Source organism: Myripristis murdjan, chromosome 18, assembly GCF_902150065.1.
Source record: "Myripristis murdjan chromosome 18, fMyrMur1.1, whole genome shotgun sequence".
Taxonomy (NCBI): domain Eukaryota; kingdom Metazoa; phylum Chordata; class Actinopteri; order Holocentriformes; family Holocentridae; genus Myripristis; species Myripristis murdjan.
Genome location: NC_043997.1, coordinates 11,250,856 through 11,265,808, shown reverse-complemented (window position 1 = coordinate 11,265,808; position 14,953 = coordinate 11,250,856). Strand labels below are relative to the sequence as shown.

The following is a 14,953-nucleotide window of genomic DNA, read 5'->3' as shown; positions in this document are numbered from 1 at the left end:
CGGCACTGTTAATGTATTTGGATTCCAGTGTCGCCTACTGTTTAAGCAAAGTGTCCAAAGTGGTGTGAAGCCTTTGTAAATAGAAACCACGGTTGTGTTGCAACATGATGAGCTCAAATTGGTTTCACATCTGTAGCATGTCACTGTGGTCACTGGGATTCCCCTCACATGCTCTTTGACACATTTTTTTTTCTTTATTCTCCTGGTTAAAGCAAAAGAGCGAGCAGAAGCACTGAAACACAAGGCGTTAACAGACAGGAGGGACAGATCATCCAGTAAGCCGTATGATAGATCGGAATAGGTGTACTTGTGGAGTGGATTTACTATTAACTATAAAGGAGATCAGCAACTCAAGGTCAGTATGCGATTCTGAGATAATGAAATAATAATTGGTTGCAATAATGGCAATGAGCATTCAGCTGACAAAAAGTTGAAAAGTGTATTCCAGTCATTAAAAATTCAAAGTAACGCTTATTCTAGCAATATCCATATTATTTGGTATTATTTTATTGTATCAATAAATGTCTAAAAAGGTTTTCATTTTTATGACTTATATCTAACTCAAATCTCAGCACAATTTATGTAAATTTTTAAAAAGTAAGGTAAAATTAAAAAAGTATAATTCATGTTTTGACACAAAGACTGCATAACCATGTGAAATGTGTTTGGTTTGGGAGTACAAAAGTGAAAACTGCTAATTCTTCATGTCATAGTGAAGGTAGAAACTAAACGGGCACATCTCTTACACACTGCCGTTTGTGTTAATAAAGTGTTCATAATGATTCCATGACTTTTTCAAGTCCCACTTTCTACTTAGATGGTGCAACAGTACCACTCACTGGCCAAATTAATACCATGAAGTGTTAATCTGTTAAGAGGGTTTGGGGTGGGGTTAGGCCACAGCAACATGTCACTGTTTGCTGAGATGTTTCTGAATGAAGGTTTGTGTATTTGGAAACACAAAATGAAAATTAAAAAGTGGAGGAAGAAACACAAAATGTAAATAAAGAAACATATAGGGGCTGAGACAGATGTAAAATGGACCACACCTGTTCAGTCTGATGTTTATTTGCACTACACTAACTTAAGCAATAAAAGTCATGTAATTGGCACTGATCGAGGCAAAACCATAATGTGACACCCTGTTCATCCATATAGACAAATTCTCTTTGTCTCCAGATAATTGATCCACATAGGCAGTCTCTGAACATTTTGAGAACTCAGAGTCTTGGTTAATAACTTCAGCAGGGTCAGTATTTGATGCAACACTATGCAGCAATGTCACACACTCACATCCTCCAACTGAAACAGTCTTACAATATATCCTGTTTCCTCTGTCTAAAGGTTATGTCAGTTCCACGGCTGTTAAATTCCACTTCAGCTTCTTCAGCAATGGCACCAAATCTCACCAACTCCCAGCAGTCCATCTCCACCAATGCTTCCCCTATCACCGTCCTTCCATCCCTCGGCATCTCAGCCCAGATTGGCATCGCCATCCTGACTCTGGCGTTTGTGCTCGGCTTCCCCGGGAACCTGTTTGTGGTGTGGTCCGTGCTCTGCCGGGTGAAGAAGCGCTCGGTGACCTGTCTGCTGGTGCTCAACTTGGCTGTGGCCGACGCTTTTGTCCTGCTCAGCGCCCCGCTCTTCCTGCGTTACCTGGCCGGACGCCGGGGTTGGGAGTTTGGCTCGGCAGCATGCAAGCTGGTGCATTACCTGTCCAGCGTGAACATGTACGTGTCCATCTACCTCATCTGTCTGATGAGCGTGGACCGCTGGCTGGCAGTCTCACGGCCCTTCCTGTCCCAGAGAATGCGCACAAAGCGGGCCCTTCTGTTTCTTCTGTTGGGCATCTGGATGATGGCATTCGTCCTGTCACTGCCCATGCCCTTCTACCGCAGGTGGGTCAAAATGTCTGTGTGTGTTTTCCCTACACTGTGGTGACATTTTTTTGGTTTGTTCACACAGGGATTTGAGAGGACCAACCTGCCACATGGGGACAAAATCCCAGTCCTCATAAAAAAAAAACAGATTTTGGGGCTACTGGTTAAAGGAATACTTCAAAATACCCTTTTTCCAATGTACCCAGACTGAAACAAGATGTTCGGTACCATTTTCACCTCTGTACGTCTAGTGGTTCTGTTCCAGTGGGTAACATTTCATTTCCTTTCATCTTAGCTTAGCATAAAGACTTGAAGTCTATGGGAGTCATTAGCCTTGCTCTGTCAAAATATAAAATCAAGCCTTCAAGCAACTCAGAAACTGTCTTATTTACACAGTGTGTCATGTATATTTGAAATACACGATTTGGAATTAAAGAAAAAAACTGTGTTTGTTTTAGGAGAGGTTAATTTGACTTTGGTTTTCAGGATGATGAAAGTGAATATAAAATTCTGTTCATGAACTTCCATTAATATTTTAATGAATATTTATTAGCCTCAATAATGATTTTTAGGGAACCTTGCATGGATGCTATTTTTTTAAATATATTTTTTAAAAAATCTCGCGTAACCCCTGGAGTTCCTCCACGTACCCCCAGACAAGAGACAATAGAGATTTCACTTTGGACAGCAACATACATATTACCCAGCAATCATCACTGCATCTCTATATAACAAAAATAGCAAAGAAAATAAGAAGCTATTCATTTAATTGGATAGTTTTTAAAACTCATTTATTGTATATGTAGAATAAGCATATCATTTTGTTATCGATTGTTAAAACTATTTTACAGAAAAAAACGAGAGAAAAAATAAAAGAAATAAAACCATGATGGTGATGGGTTTGTTGTTTTGAGCAAATGGCATCAAGTTCTTCTTTGACCGCATCACTGTGTAAAAGTTGGTCAGTGCCACCTTGACCCATGGCCAACCCCTCCATCAGGCATTGTGATGTTACATGCATACATTTGGAAACTACAGGCTATTTGTGTTTATTCGCAAAACTATTTGCCCATGACCAACCTGCCCACCGAGGCTCTTTTCTTTTTTGAATTATCCTGCTGACAGACAGATTGACCGATAGTCATGGGCAATCACATGACCGCCTGCCAGAGGTTTGACCTGGTTGGCAGACATAATAACTTTAAAACTAATTTTCCCCAACATTGCCAATGACGTATTTGCATGATAATGAAATAGCTGATTCAGCTTCTTGAATGTGCCACAGAGTTGGGATGATGCTATTATCCAGGCTGAATAAATGTGTCATTAATTCAAGTTGGTGCCTGTTTTCATTTGATATAATTTGTTGCTACTAAGCAATCAGAGGGTCAATCACAAATTTCACAGTTCTTTTTAAGTGTCCACTACATGTGCTGTACCTTTATGTATCTTTACCTTTCTTTATACACCTGTATACTCTATATGCATGTCTGTATCTGTACCTGTATCTATAGAGAGCCTAATTATTTCTACTCTTTTCCCCCAACTTCTCTGGCAGCAATCTAAGACTGTTTCCACACATCCCTCTGACTTTTTGTACCCAGTACCACTGGGACAGCGTCGGCCACCGGGTGTTCCAGTACATGTTTGAGACCATCATGGGCTGCCTGCTGCCCTTTGCCCTCATCATCATGTGCTACGCCTCTGTCATCTGCCGTCTGCGCAGCGCCATGTTCCAGCGCAAAGGACAAGGCAGCCGCCTGATCCTCCTCATCATCTGCACCTTTGCGCTCTTCTGGCTGCCCTATCACATCATCAACATCATAGAGGTGATTTGCTCTCTGTATGTCTCAGTTAGTTTGTCCTGTTTCCTTGGTAGTCTGTACAACATCATGAACATTGTTGTCTCCCTCCCTCCCCCCTCTAGGTGATAGGTCTGTTACAGGGCAGTGACACACTGATCAAGGCTGCTACGACGGGCCGTCCCAATGTCACGGCCTTCGCCTACTTCAGCAGCGCCGTCAACCCCATACTCTACGTGTTCGCCGGCAGTTCCCACATCCGCCAGGCTGGCCTCAGCTTCATGGGCAAGCTCTTCGAGAACACCTACTCGGAGAGCCGGACCACCTCCACTTTCCGTAGCAACCGCCCTAGCCGCAGTGGCTCCACCCCCGATGAGAGCTCCATCCTGCACACGCTGTCGGTCAAACTGGGGAGGCCGTTCGGTGGCAGGCAGACAGACAAGGGCGGCAGTGACACCACGCAGAGCAAAGACGAAAGCGGGTCTGAACTCAAGACCCTGGCAAGCCTTGATCCATTAGAATAGTGCTCATTGTACATGAAGGGACACCCACAGTTTGTCTGTTTGAGCTTTCAAGATAGTTTAATTCCATAAATTGTTAGAAAACGCCTTGATTTGTTTGTAGCTTAAAGCTGCAGTACGGGGCTTTTTCAGCTCCGTGTGATCTGTCTTCCTCTTGTGTCAGGAAATGAAACGCTGCTTGAAAAATGCGCAAAGCGAAAGGCGAGAAAGACTGTCAGTCATCATGTGCGAGGAAAAAGAAGAAAACGAGACAAGAGTCATAATTAGTTAGCCATGCTATCATTTCAATACAAGTTTAATGCAGTTCCACAAGAGATTGTGAGGTGTGGTTGATGCAAAACGATAAATTTCAGCTGTGCAACATTGTGAAGTATCGCTGCAGACACCGGCCAATGTCCATGATGCAAAATCTTTCTAACATTTTATCATTGCAGGATTGGCTTCATTATTGTGTGTGAACTCGTTTGGCATCAGATTGAATATGACAGTGTTTATTTATAAGGTTTTGCAAATCCAGGCTAATCTAGATCTTAGGAGTTGCAAAAATGTCGGTATTTGAAAGAGCTGATATTTAAAAAGAAAGAAATGTTTGCATGTTTATGTTTGGTCCAGGTCTTTGGGGGAGAAAAGGAACTGTTCTCATCTGTTGAAGAAAAACAATTTCTGAGAGAAAAAAAAAGATAAAAGTCAATCTCAAAGTTTGTTTCAGTTCATATCATTTTGACATGAAATCTTTTTAATATAAAACTTGAGAAAAAAAAATAACAGTTATGTAGGCTACATGTACAGTTATGTAGGCTACATGGAAATTTCTATTTTTATTTTTTTTATTACTCTTTTGTTTTTGTTTTTGTTTTTATTTTTTTTAATAAATTTTTAGCTACGTACATTGTTACATTTATTTAGGATGAAATGGCTGTGGTTGCCATACCTATGAGTCGCAATCCCGCAGTATGGCAGGCTTATTGATAACAAATTCATATTTATAATGTCAACAACTGGGGCTGAGTAGCTGTAGTTGTTGCTGTTTTTTCATATTGTACTTTTAAAAATTTAACAATAAACAGAGCTATATTCTGCTATCTAAATGTTTTCTATTTATTCTGTTACCACTGTCACATCCACACACCTTTAATATGATTTAAATTATTGTGTTTAGTGACTTTAGCTATATTGTATCTTAATTAAAAGAAGTGAATGAGAAAATTAACTCAATAAAACATTTTTTTTAGCCTTTGGTTGTGTTACTTTATATCTTTCTCTCACAGGCACACGCAAAGAACTGAATTGCTGTTTACCAAATCTGAATGTTCGTTTCACACCTTGTGTTTGGTAAGAAAGCTGCAGCGGCACAGATGTAGTACAGGATATTGCACGAACAACATTTCTTCAAGGCGTGCTCCTTTTCACTGTTTCATGCGTGGCCCTCTGCAATATTTCGTAACCGGTGACTAACAAACCAGAATTCATGTATCTCATCTTTATTTCTGTTTTTTTTCTCTCTCTCTCTCTGCGGTTTCCTGTTCTCACTATTATACGAGATAAAGGGAACATAAACTGTCATATCGGAAAATGATCATCAGTCACAGACACATTACGCTCAGACAGCTAGTAGAAAGAGGCCAAGATATGTTTTTTTCCCCCTCAAATATGAAACAGATCTGAGTTTTTTTTTTTTTTTTTTCATGCCAGTGTAAACAGCAAAAAACAACGTTGAAGCTGGAAGTTTGAATTCTGATTTGGGTCACTTTCATACATGGTCCTAAATCAGATTGTGATTCCTCCTGACTCACATCAGAATTTATGTATTTATTTATTTAACCTCTGAGCATGCACGCATCTCTGTCAGAGCATCTTTATTCACTGATTGTCTGCAGCAGTGGACAAACCAAAACATGGAGGATCAAAGTGACGGCGACACGGAGACAGAAGGTTAAAAATTTTATAGATACAGAGAAAGATGCTTCATTTAGAGCTCTCATCCTGAACAGCTGACAGCCTGCCACCACACCACTGTTACCATGGTACAGAGTTGCTCACACTGATGCCACGTAGGGGTCACATACAAAGATGAATGTGAACAGTAAAGACAAAAAGGCCAGATCTGAGGGGAAAAAATAGAATGAAAAATCAGAATTGGGTCATTTACAGACCGAGTGGAGACAACAGACATGGACACTGCATGCTGACATCCTGAGGCCAGACACAGTACATAATCAGTGTTGGGGAATAACTACTCACATGTATCTAGTTGTATGTAATTAAATTAGAAAATCGATGTAATTATAATACTTTGCAGTTACTGAAAGGAAAATGTAATTAAGAGTTCTTAATCAAAATGTTGGGGATTACAAAGGGGTTATACCAAAATATATTGTGTTTGAAAAAGCTTATATGTGGAATATAACATTCATTCTATTGCTTTGCATCTTCTCGCCATGCAGGTTTCTCTATACGTTTAGTCGGGCTCCATTCATTTGGCAGCATGAGCTCGGACTGTGAGCATTGCTTTTTGGTTATCTCTGGGTCCGATTGAATTTGCACCACCTCTCGTCTGCCAATCAAATCAATGCACATTGCCCTAAGCAGCTGCTCTGCAAGGCCTGCAACCAGCCAACCACGCCCAGGCGGTTTGCTGTTTGTGATCTGCACACGTCTGATTTGTTCAAAGATCAAAATATTCTGATCTTTATTCAAGTCCTATTGAAAAACATGACAGTCAGTGTTGAGTTCAGATGTGAGGTTTACACTGCCACTGACTTTCCAGCTTTATTGTCCATTTGTCACAAAGGGTAGTCATGAAGTAACCAAATGTAATAGGTTATATTACTAGGGTAACTTGTAATCTGTAACCTATACTGTTTCAAAAGTAATGTTCCCAACACTGTAGATGATTTCCAAACTCCCAAAGAGGCTGGTGCTCTGTGAGTTGCTGTTCCTTATCAAAATATCTTCAGATCATCATATGGTATCACAGCTATTGCCATATTAATCCACCCAATTTCCATGGTATGCTGTGAATGAATTGTGTAATATGTTTTCAATGGACGTACTTTCACAAGAAAATTAATCAGCAAAACACCTTTAAACAGTTACTGGCAACGCACTTTGCATTTCTAGGCCCGTTTTGATGTTTGGTGGTTTGACGTTTCAGGGCGGAAATCTTTTCAGTTGCTTAAAACACAAATTGCTCAAAACACAAACAGCAAACATCAGCCTTTGGTGTCACAATTAGAGAACAGGAACTTTTCGTTTTCCTATGTCAACTGTGTCAATCGATATTCAAGAATGACGCATAAAGAAATTCAAGAGAAGGAAGCGATATCAAATTTCCCAATAGAACAGAATATGCAAAATTAACTGTAATGACGCAACTTTTTTTGCGTACTATCGTATCGTATTATCTCTCTCTATGTACACATAGATTCCAAATTGATTATATATTAGTGTAGGAGTATCACAGGGTGGCATTTTCCTTTAATGTTATGAGGGATGAGTCAAATCCCATGGTGTGTAAATGCCAACTTATATATCATGTCAGTGTCACCAGTTTTTAATATGCAGCTGCTCTGATGTCAGCATACTGTCATTTAGACATGCTTTTACATCTCAGTGGATTATTTGCATAAGCTGTGTTGCCTTGGTCCCTTTTGCATGGGCAAAGGTCACACCGGCCATATACAGAAAATAAGGAGAAATGGTACTAGGTGCTGATGTTTGTTCATGAAAATGACACCCATATTACCAAGATATACACCGGAGAGGCTGAGATAGCTAAGGGAGACCTGTTTTACTGTTTGAAGACAAGACACTGAAGACAATATCGGTAGAAAAGTACAGTCAAAATTCAGGATAAATATAGGCGAAAGTTATTTTTTTGTGGTTCATACTTATCTCAAGAGGATGGACATGATCTCCTTGGGTTTGCTCATTGCTGCAGGTTGGTATTATTGTCTGTGTTTGTTGCACATCACATTTAAAGCGTGGTATGCTGGTTTTGCCTTTAGGAAATAATGCATAACGTCAGAGTAAGTTGGCATTCAGAGCTACAGATCGTTAATTTTGTTGTTATGGTGTGAGGTTACACTAAGTCAGGTATGTTGACCCTCTGTGATGTGTCTCTTATGAACCTTGTAATATATGTCTGTGTAGCTCAGGATGTTAATATGCTGATTTATTGCTAATCCCCAGGACTCTGCAGCATCCCAGCACCATGCTCCTCACACCAATTTCACTTCATCGAAGAAGCCAAGACTTGGTCTGAAGCTAAGACCTACTGCACACAGGAGTTCACCGACCTGGCCACCATAGAGAACGTCGCTGACCTGGGGCACCTCGCTCACTTCTCTGGTTTCACTAAGGATGCATGGATCGGCCTGGAGAGGGGAGATACATTGAACTGGCACTGGTCTCTGCCTGAGGAGCCCTTTATTGAAGCTGGAGCGATGCCAGAGTACTGGGGTTCTAACAGGTCTACTGGTGACTGCATCATGATGAATGTTTCTGGATGGTTTTCTGTCGCCTGTACACAGAGAAAGTCTTTTGTCTGCTATGATGGTAGGTGCTTTGTTTCTGGCCACTTTAAGACCTATTCTTCAAACCACTAAAGCAATAAAAAAAAAAAAGACCACAGTGGTTGTAGGGCAGAGCATGGAACAGACATTACCAAGAATCTGGCTACTTCCCCTGGGGCCAAGTATACCAAAATACATGCACACAAATCACTTTAGACAAAAACATCTCACATGTTTATTTGAGAAAATAGTGGACACAGCAAATTTGCTAGTGTTATTGAGAAATGGTAAACCTGGGTAAAATGTGGATTATCTTATTTAGTCTTATTCTTGAGTATTATCCTCAGTGGCGGTTCTGCCCATGTTGCCGCCCTGGGCGAAATTACTGCCTTGCGCCCTTCCGTTCTAGCCGCGCGCGCGCACACGCGCGCGCGCAGCGAGAACTTCCAAGCGATAACGGCCGCTACCGGTGCCCCTCTGGCGGCTACACACGCCCCTCCCAGAGCAGGGGCGCCAACACCTGCACAAATACCTTTTTTTGGAAAAATACTTTTTATATGGACAAAATCTTGTTTGCATAAAAAAAAGCCAGCTGGCTTGATGCTTACAGGTGCCGCGCCCACCCGGTCAGGTCTGCCGGATCTGACAGGTGAGCAGCACACACATACTGCCATCCTCTCATTATAAATCAACTTTTGTTCATACGCGGCTGCAGCAGCACAACGGACAGTGACACAGACAACATGGTTGATTATTGACTGCGCAATGCGGCCATTCGCCGGTAATTGCGGCATCAGGCGAGCCTACCTACTGGTTTATATGCAAGCACAATACATGTGTATTTGCTTAGACCCCAATATTAGACGAGGGCGTTTTTCAGGGAATTTTCAATGGAAAAAATATTGTCTTATATTCAGATGAATACGGTAATAGAAAACTGCTTTGCAGCGAGGATGATTTTTTTTTTTTTTTTTTTTTTTTTATTGCGCTCATGCCGCCCCCCACGTGACATGAAAATATGCCGCCCCGGGCGGCTGCCCGCTTCGCCCGTGCCTAAAACCGCTACTGATTATCCTCATCATCCACCAAGACGTGAGGACTCCTAAAAGTCAATAACCGCAATAAAATGTCATTTAAGTGGCTGCATTTTATACTTATAAAATTATACTTATACTTATAAAATTCCAGCAGGCTTGGGTAGGCTTTAGTTTAGTAAGGTAATGATATTGTCTCGACCTTGCCAAGACCAACTAGCTGTCCAGCAAAGTGGGAAAAGACCACTTGCTAAACTAATGGTTCTGCAAAAATATGCTAGCAGATATTTTCAAAGCTAAAGATAAAAGTGTTAAAGACCCCTTCCACTCAAAAAAAATACTTTTTTCACTGAAAAAAATACTTTTTTTTGGATGGATAGATGATCAAATATGATACAAGCTGCGATCCAGTGTGTGAGCAGGCAGGGGCTTGGGTGGGTGGGTGGGGCTATTTGCATATCCATAGAATCATGCATACTTAATTAGTGCAAGGTTAAGGAGTATATCTAAGCCATTTTAAAGCATGAAGGGATGTTTTTTTTTTTCATTAAAAAACGTATAAACATGTAATATTAATGAACAGAGATGATTTTTTTCAGGGATTAGTCAATGGCTATAGGAGATCTTTAAATTACATCTGATGGGTGTGGACTGATATAGTCTCAGCATTAAACTGACATTGACAATTTTTCCTGCACACAGTGGCAAATTTAGTTTTTTTGTTTGTTTTTTGTTCCTGGTGAGGCAAGACAAATACATAACATGTGGTTTAGCACAGATGTTATATTATATCACATGCACACATATAATGCTACAGTGGGACACAAGCATTACATTAACAGAGACTGGGGCATAAGTGTAAAGGATGAGTTGATGGCAAATGACTGTGAAGGAGTGGGAAAAAAGACAAACAAGTAAAGAAAGAAAGAAATACAGAAAACAACTTTGCTTTTTTTTCTTTGACATTATCGTTGTCCCCTTCTTCATATATTATATTCTATGTTATACATACAGTATGTTAGAGGAGAAGAAAAGAGGGAAACGGAGACAAAGACAAAAGACAAAAAGACGAAAGACAAAAACAAAACCAATAGAAAAAAACATTTTTATTGTGTTCTCTGTGCTGTTTTGTGCAGGACGGCCACACGCACCAGAGAGGTATATCAGATATCCTGACACTTTGGGATGGTCGGATGCCCAGAAGTTCTGCAGAGAACGTCACACAGACCTGGCCAGTGTGAGGAGCGAGGATGAGAAGCTGAAGGTGCAGCGAGCAGGTGATGGCTGGATCGGCCTCTTCAGGGACACGTGGAGGTGGTCTGACCAGAGCGACACCCCGTTCAGACACTGGGCCGCAAACGAGCCGGGCCCCCTGGAGTCCCGGAAGTGTGTATATGTTCAGCCCACTGACCACGGCTGGGCCACCTCTTACTGTGACATAAAAAGACCTTTCATCTGCCGTGAAGGTACATCCACCTGAACCGTTTCCATTTCTCCTCTGCTGCACGCCCTGCTCATACTTATTTCTGTATTTTTCTTGCATTTGTTTCCAGGGAAAAGAAACTCCTGATACTAAACTATGAGGATTATAATCACAATTAAAAGGATTCTATTAATGATTTATTGGCTTGTTTCGGTTGTTTTGTTCACTCGTGGTTTCTGTCTTAACCCTCCTATTATGTTCAAATTTACTAACATCTTTTATGTTTGGGTCAATTTGACCCCAGCAGTTTAAACCCTATGAGTCAGGTACTTCATGTTTCTTTGTTGATGCCCTAAATATCCCTTTAAATAAAACATAACTAAATTATAACATAATATAACATAATTAAATTATATTTAAAAAAGTCATTAAATATGAAGCAAAAAAAAAAAAAAAGATTTTAATCATTTATTTAGAGATGTTAAACATTGACTGGGGTCAAGTTAACCGCAATCATAATAGGAGGGTTAAGAGGAAAGAGCAACAACAACTACTACAGTCTCAACCTGGTGTCCCTACAGCAGGTAGATCCTGCGGCAAAACTTTGTGCACTTTGAGTGACTTTACAGGAACATGGACACACTTAGAGATTTATTTATTTATTTATTTTTAATACATATTTAGTGAATCGGTCAAAAATTGCCACTCATCGATGCCTGTCTGGATTTTTTTCTCTTAATGACAAGTCTGAGCCTCGTCCAGCTTTTGAGCAGATCAGATTGTGAATGTTCAGATGATTGTTTGTCCCACCAGAGGCAAGCAGCACGCCCACAAGGCAAGTGATGAGACTGCAGCTCACCGTGGACTCCAAAAAGGACCTCAATAACCCGGAAATCCAGGCAGCCATTTTGGAAAAGGTTTGTCGTTCATTGTTGTTGTTATTGCTGTTTTTACATTTCTTAGTTATTACATATTAACAGATGTCAGGGCACCCAAACTGCTGGGAGGTTGAGACTAAAGTGGATAGGACTTCTCTGCCTCTGATTTGCTTGTAATAGTTGCCTTCGTTGGTTAGGTTGGTCAGAGTGAGGGCAGAGACAGCGTAAAAGAGAGATGACTCATTGTAGAGTAATTTCAAATATCCGTGTCATGTGGGTGCCCCGCCCTTCAGGAGACTAGTGGCTAACCCAAGTCTATTCACTCTAATGGGAGAAATGAACAGAAGCGCAGATTATGACCAATTCTTTATTCTCATAGCTGAGGCGGATCTACGGGTGGGCCTGGATGGGCGTAGGCCCACCCAGATTGACAGCTTGCCCACTCTATCAGATTCAAGACCAAAAAATAACTAACTAAATAAATAAATGTTTTAATGTCCTTTTTCCAACGTGTATTTTATGCTCGTTTACAACCTCTCGGCTCATTTACCGAGAGGTTTTTTTTTCTTTCATCATATCATTTTATACATGTCTATCTAAAAAAATAAACAAAGTGAAATAACAGGCCCATCCAGAATTTTTTAGGCCCACCCATTAGCCATGTTCTGTATCCGTCACTGTCCCATAGACACTGAATTGGAGGCACATATCTTTCATCTTTCGTACATATCATTCTGACACTAAAATGGCATTTTTCTGACAAACATGAAACATGTAACCCCTTTTAAAGTGATTTTCAGATGTGCGCTGACAGGAAATTGTGAGTGTTGGGGATTATTTTCATTTCCATTGAAAGATTACCTGCCTCTTGGCCTTGTGACAACGTTTTGGTGTTTTGAAAATGAATTCTCTTCAAGCAAAAAAGAAGAGAAATTTTTTTCTTAGCTCCTGAAAAGCATGTTGTCCTAGTTGTCCCATATCACTCTGACACTAAAATGGCATTTTTCTGACAAAAAAAATCAGGAAAAAATATTGTTCGAGATCGGTCCCTAACGCAGCCACACTGTTTTGAGAGATGTGGCAGCAAAGATGTCGGTGCCGAGCCGCCTCTGGTGTCACAGTGCTGCTGATGTCATTTACCAAGTGGATAAACAGAAATTTAAAGTGACTTATGCTTGAAACCATATATTACTAGTTAAAAGTCATATTTAACTTGTGTTTTGTGTTTTGTCGCGCGATTTTTGGAGGGGGGAAAAGGATATTATTACTGTTATGAATTTGTATTGGGATTATATCAGATATTAAGCTATCAGATATAAACTGTACTGTACTGTAAATGTGTACTATATCTAGAGCAGTATTGTTTTGACATGGACAAGCACTCGTGCGTCAGTCGGGGTGGGAGAGACGACCGCGCCCACTTAACAGACTGGAAGTGTTTACCTTTTCGTACCACTGGTGCCGCTATACTGCAGTAAGTTTTGCATACAGTATCTTTGTTAGGGTTAGGGTTAGGGTTAGCCAATCAGAGGCCGAGTAAGGCTGGGTCTTCCCGGCTGGTGCTCTGGGTATGCAACTCCCAGCACGTCTCAAATGCAGCATTACACCTAAATGGAACAGAGCCTGAATTAATGAACGAGTGTCATTGCTAACGTGTGTGCTTATGTACCTTTCTCATCGGTTATTGTAGCTTCATGAGAGAGTCAGGGCGGCGGGAGTGTCAGGGGACCAATACTCCCTACAGTGGAACAAGCAGCCGGATGGGAAGGTCTTCCACAAGAAAAAAACAACCACCCGGAGGAAGACAAGGAGGGATTTGCATGAGCTGTGATTGTCGTTTAGTTTCAGATATTAACTGGCCTATTGTTTTAATCATATTCTTGGAGCCCTGTGTTTGCTGTTTTTAGAAAAGCAGAAACAGAAAACTGCCTCACTTTCATTACACTTACTGAAATAGTCAAATTCTTTATATTAATCATCAATATATCAATAAAAAAATTGAAAAAAGAAATAAAGAAATGGTGCTGGTTCGTTCATAACTGGACTTATATCTGCTGAGTGTAGTCCAAATTGGATTAGAAGTTGTTGTATTATTACATGCTACACACACACGCACACACACACACACACACACACACACACACACACACACACACACACACACACACACACACCAATTAAAACAACACATCACAAATGAAAACATCAAAACACGTTTATTTGAAATCTTAGATGTTACAAATTGAATATCTGAGGGTGGATCACATATCACAAACATATTACATGGCTCACTTTGATGTGGCACAACCCAGGTGGAAACATGTAACCGCTTTTAAAGTAATTTCAGACACCGACAGGAAATTGTGAGTGACAGCTATAGTGGAGCAGTTTTTAAAATTTTGTGATCTGACAAGCAAAATGTGAAATAATGATACATCCACGGAAACAAACAACCATATTTATTATGAATTAAGGAATTAAATTTCAAGATGCAACACCATTATCTGAAACTTTTCATTCAAGGAAATAACCCTGACGTCATGAATAATGCTGGTCACTCCAATGTTGGTGACTGTGTTCATCTAAAATGAAAGATTACCTGCCTCTCAAACTTTTGGTGACAGCCTTTTGGTGTTTTGAAAATGCATTCTCTACAAGATAAAAAAGACACATTTTTTTCTTAGTTCCTCAAAAACATACATCTCCTGGTGTCCCAGATCAATCTGACACCAAAATAGCATTTTTCTGACAAAAGAAATCAGAGGAAAAGCGTTTTGTTTGAGACTGGTCTGTATCCTGTCTTCCTGTTTTTTAAGGTAAAAAAAACAAAAAAAAGAAAAAAACGAAAAGCTGAGATTTTTGAACAATCTTCACCTTACAGAAATAATATCTCACCTGCTG

General features: G+C 40.3%; 1 protein-coding gene across 1 annotated transcript; it reads left to right on the top strand.

The window, feature by feature from the left end:
* The first annotated feature begins 96 nt into the window (after positions 1-96).
* On the top strand, positions 97-4,823 carry ltb4r (leukotriene B4 receptor). The gene is made up of 4 exons (XM_030075924.1): positions 97-355; positions 1,345-1,898; positions 3,439-3,709; positions 3,808-4,823. The coding sequence occupies exons 2-4, from the start codon at positions 1,348-1,350 to the stop codon at positions 4,204-4,206; spliced, it is 1,221 nt and encodes a 406-aa protein (XP_029931784.1). The 5' UTR covers positions 97-355; positions 1,345-1,347; the 3' UTR covers positions 4,207-4,823.
* The last annotated feature ends 10,130 nt before the right edge of the window (positions 4,824-14,953 follow it).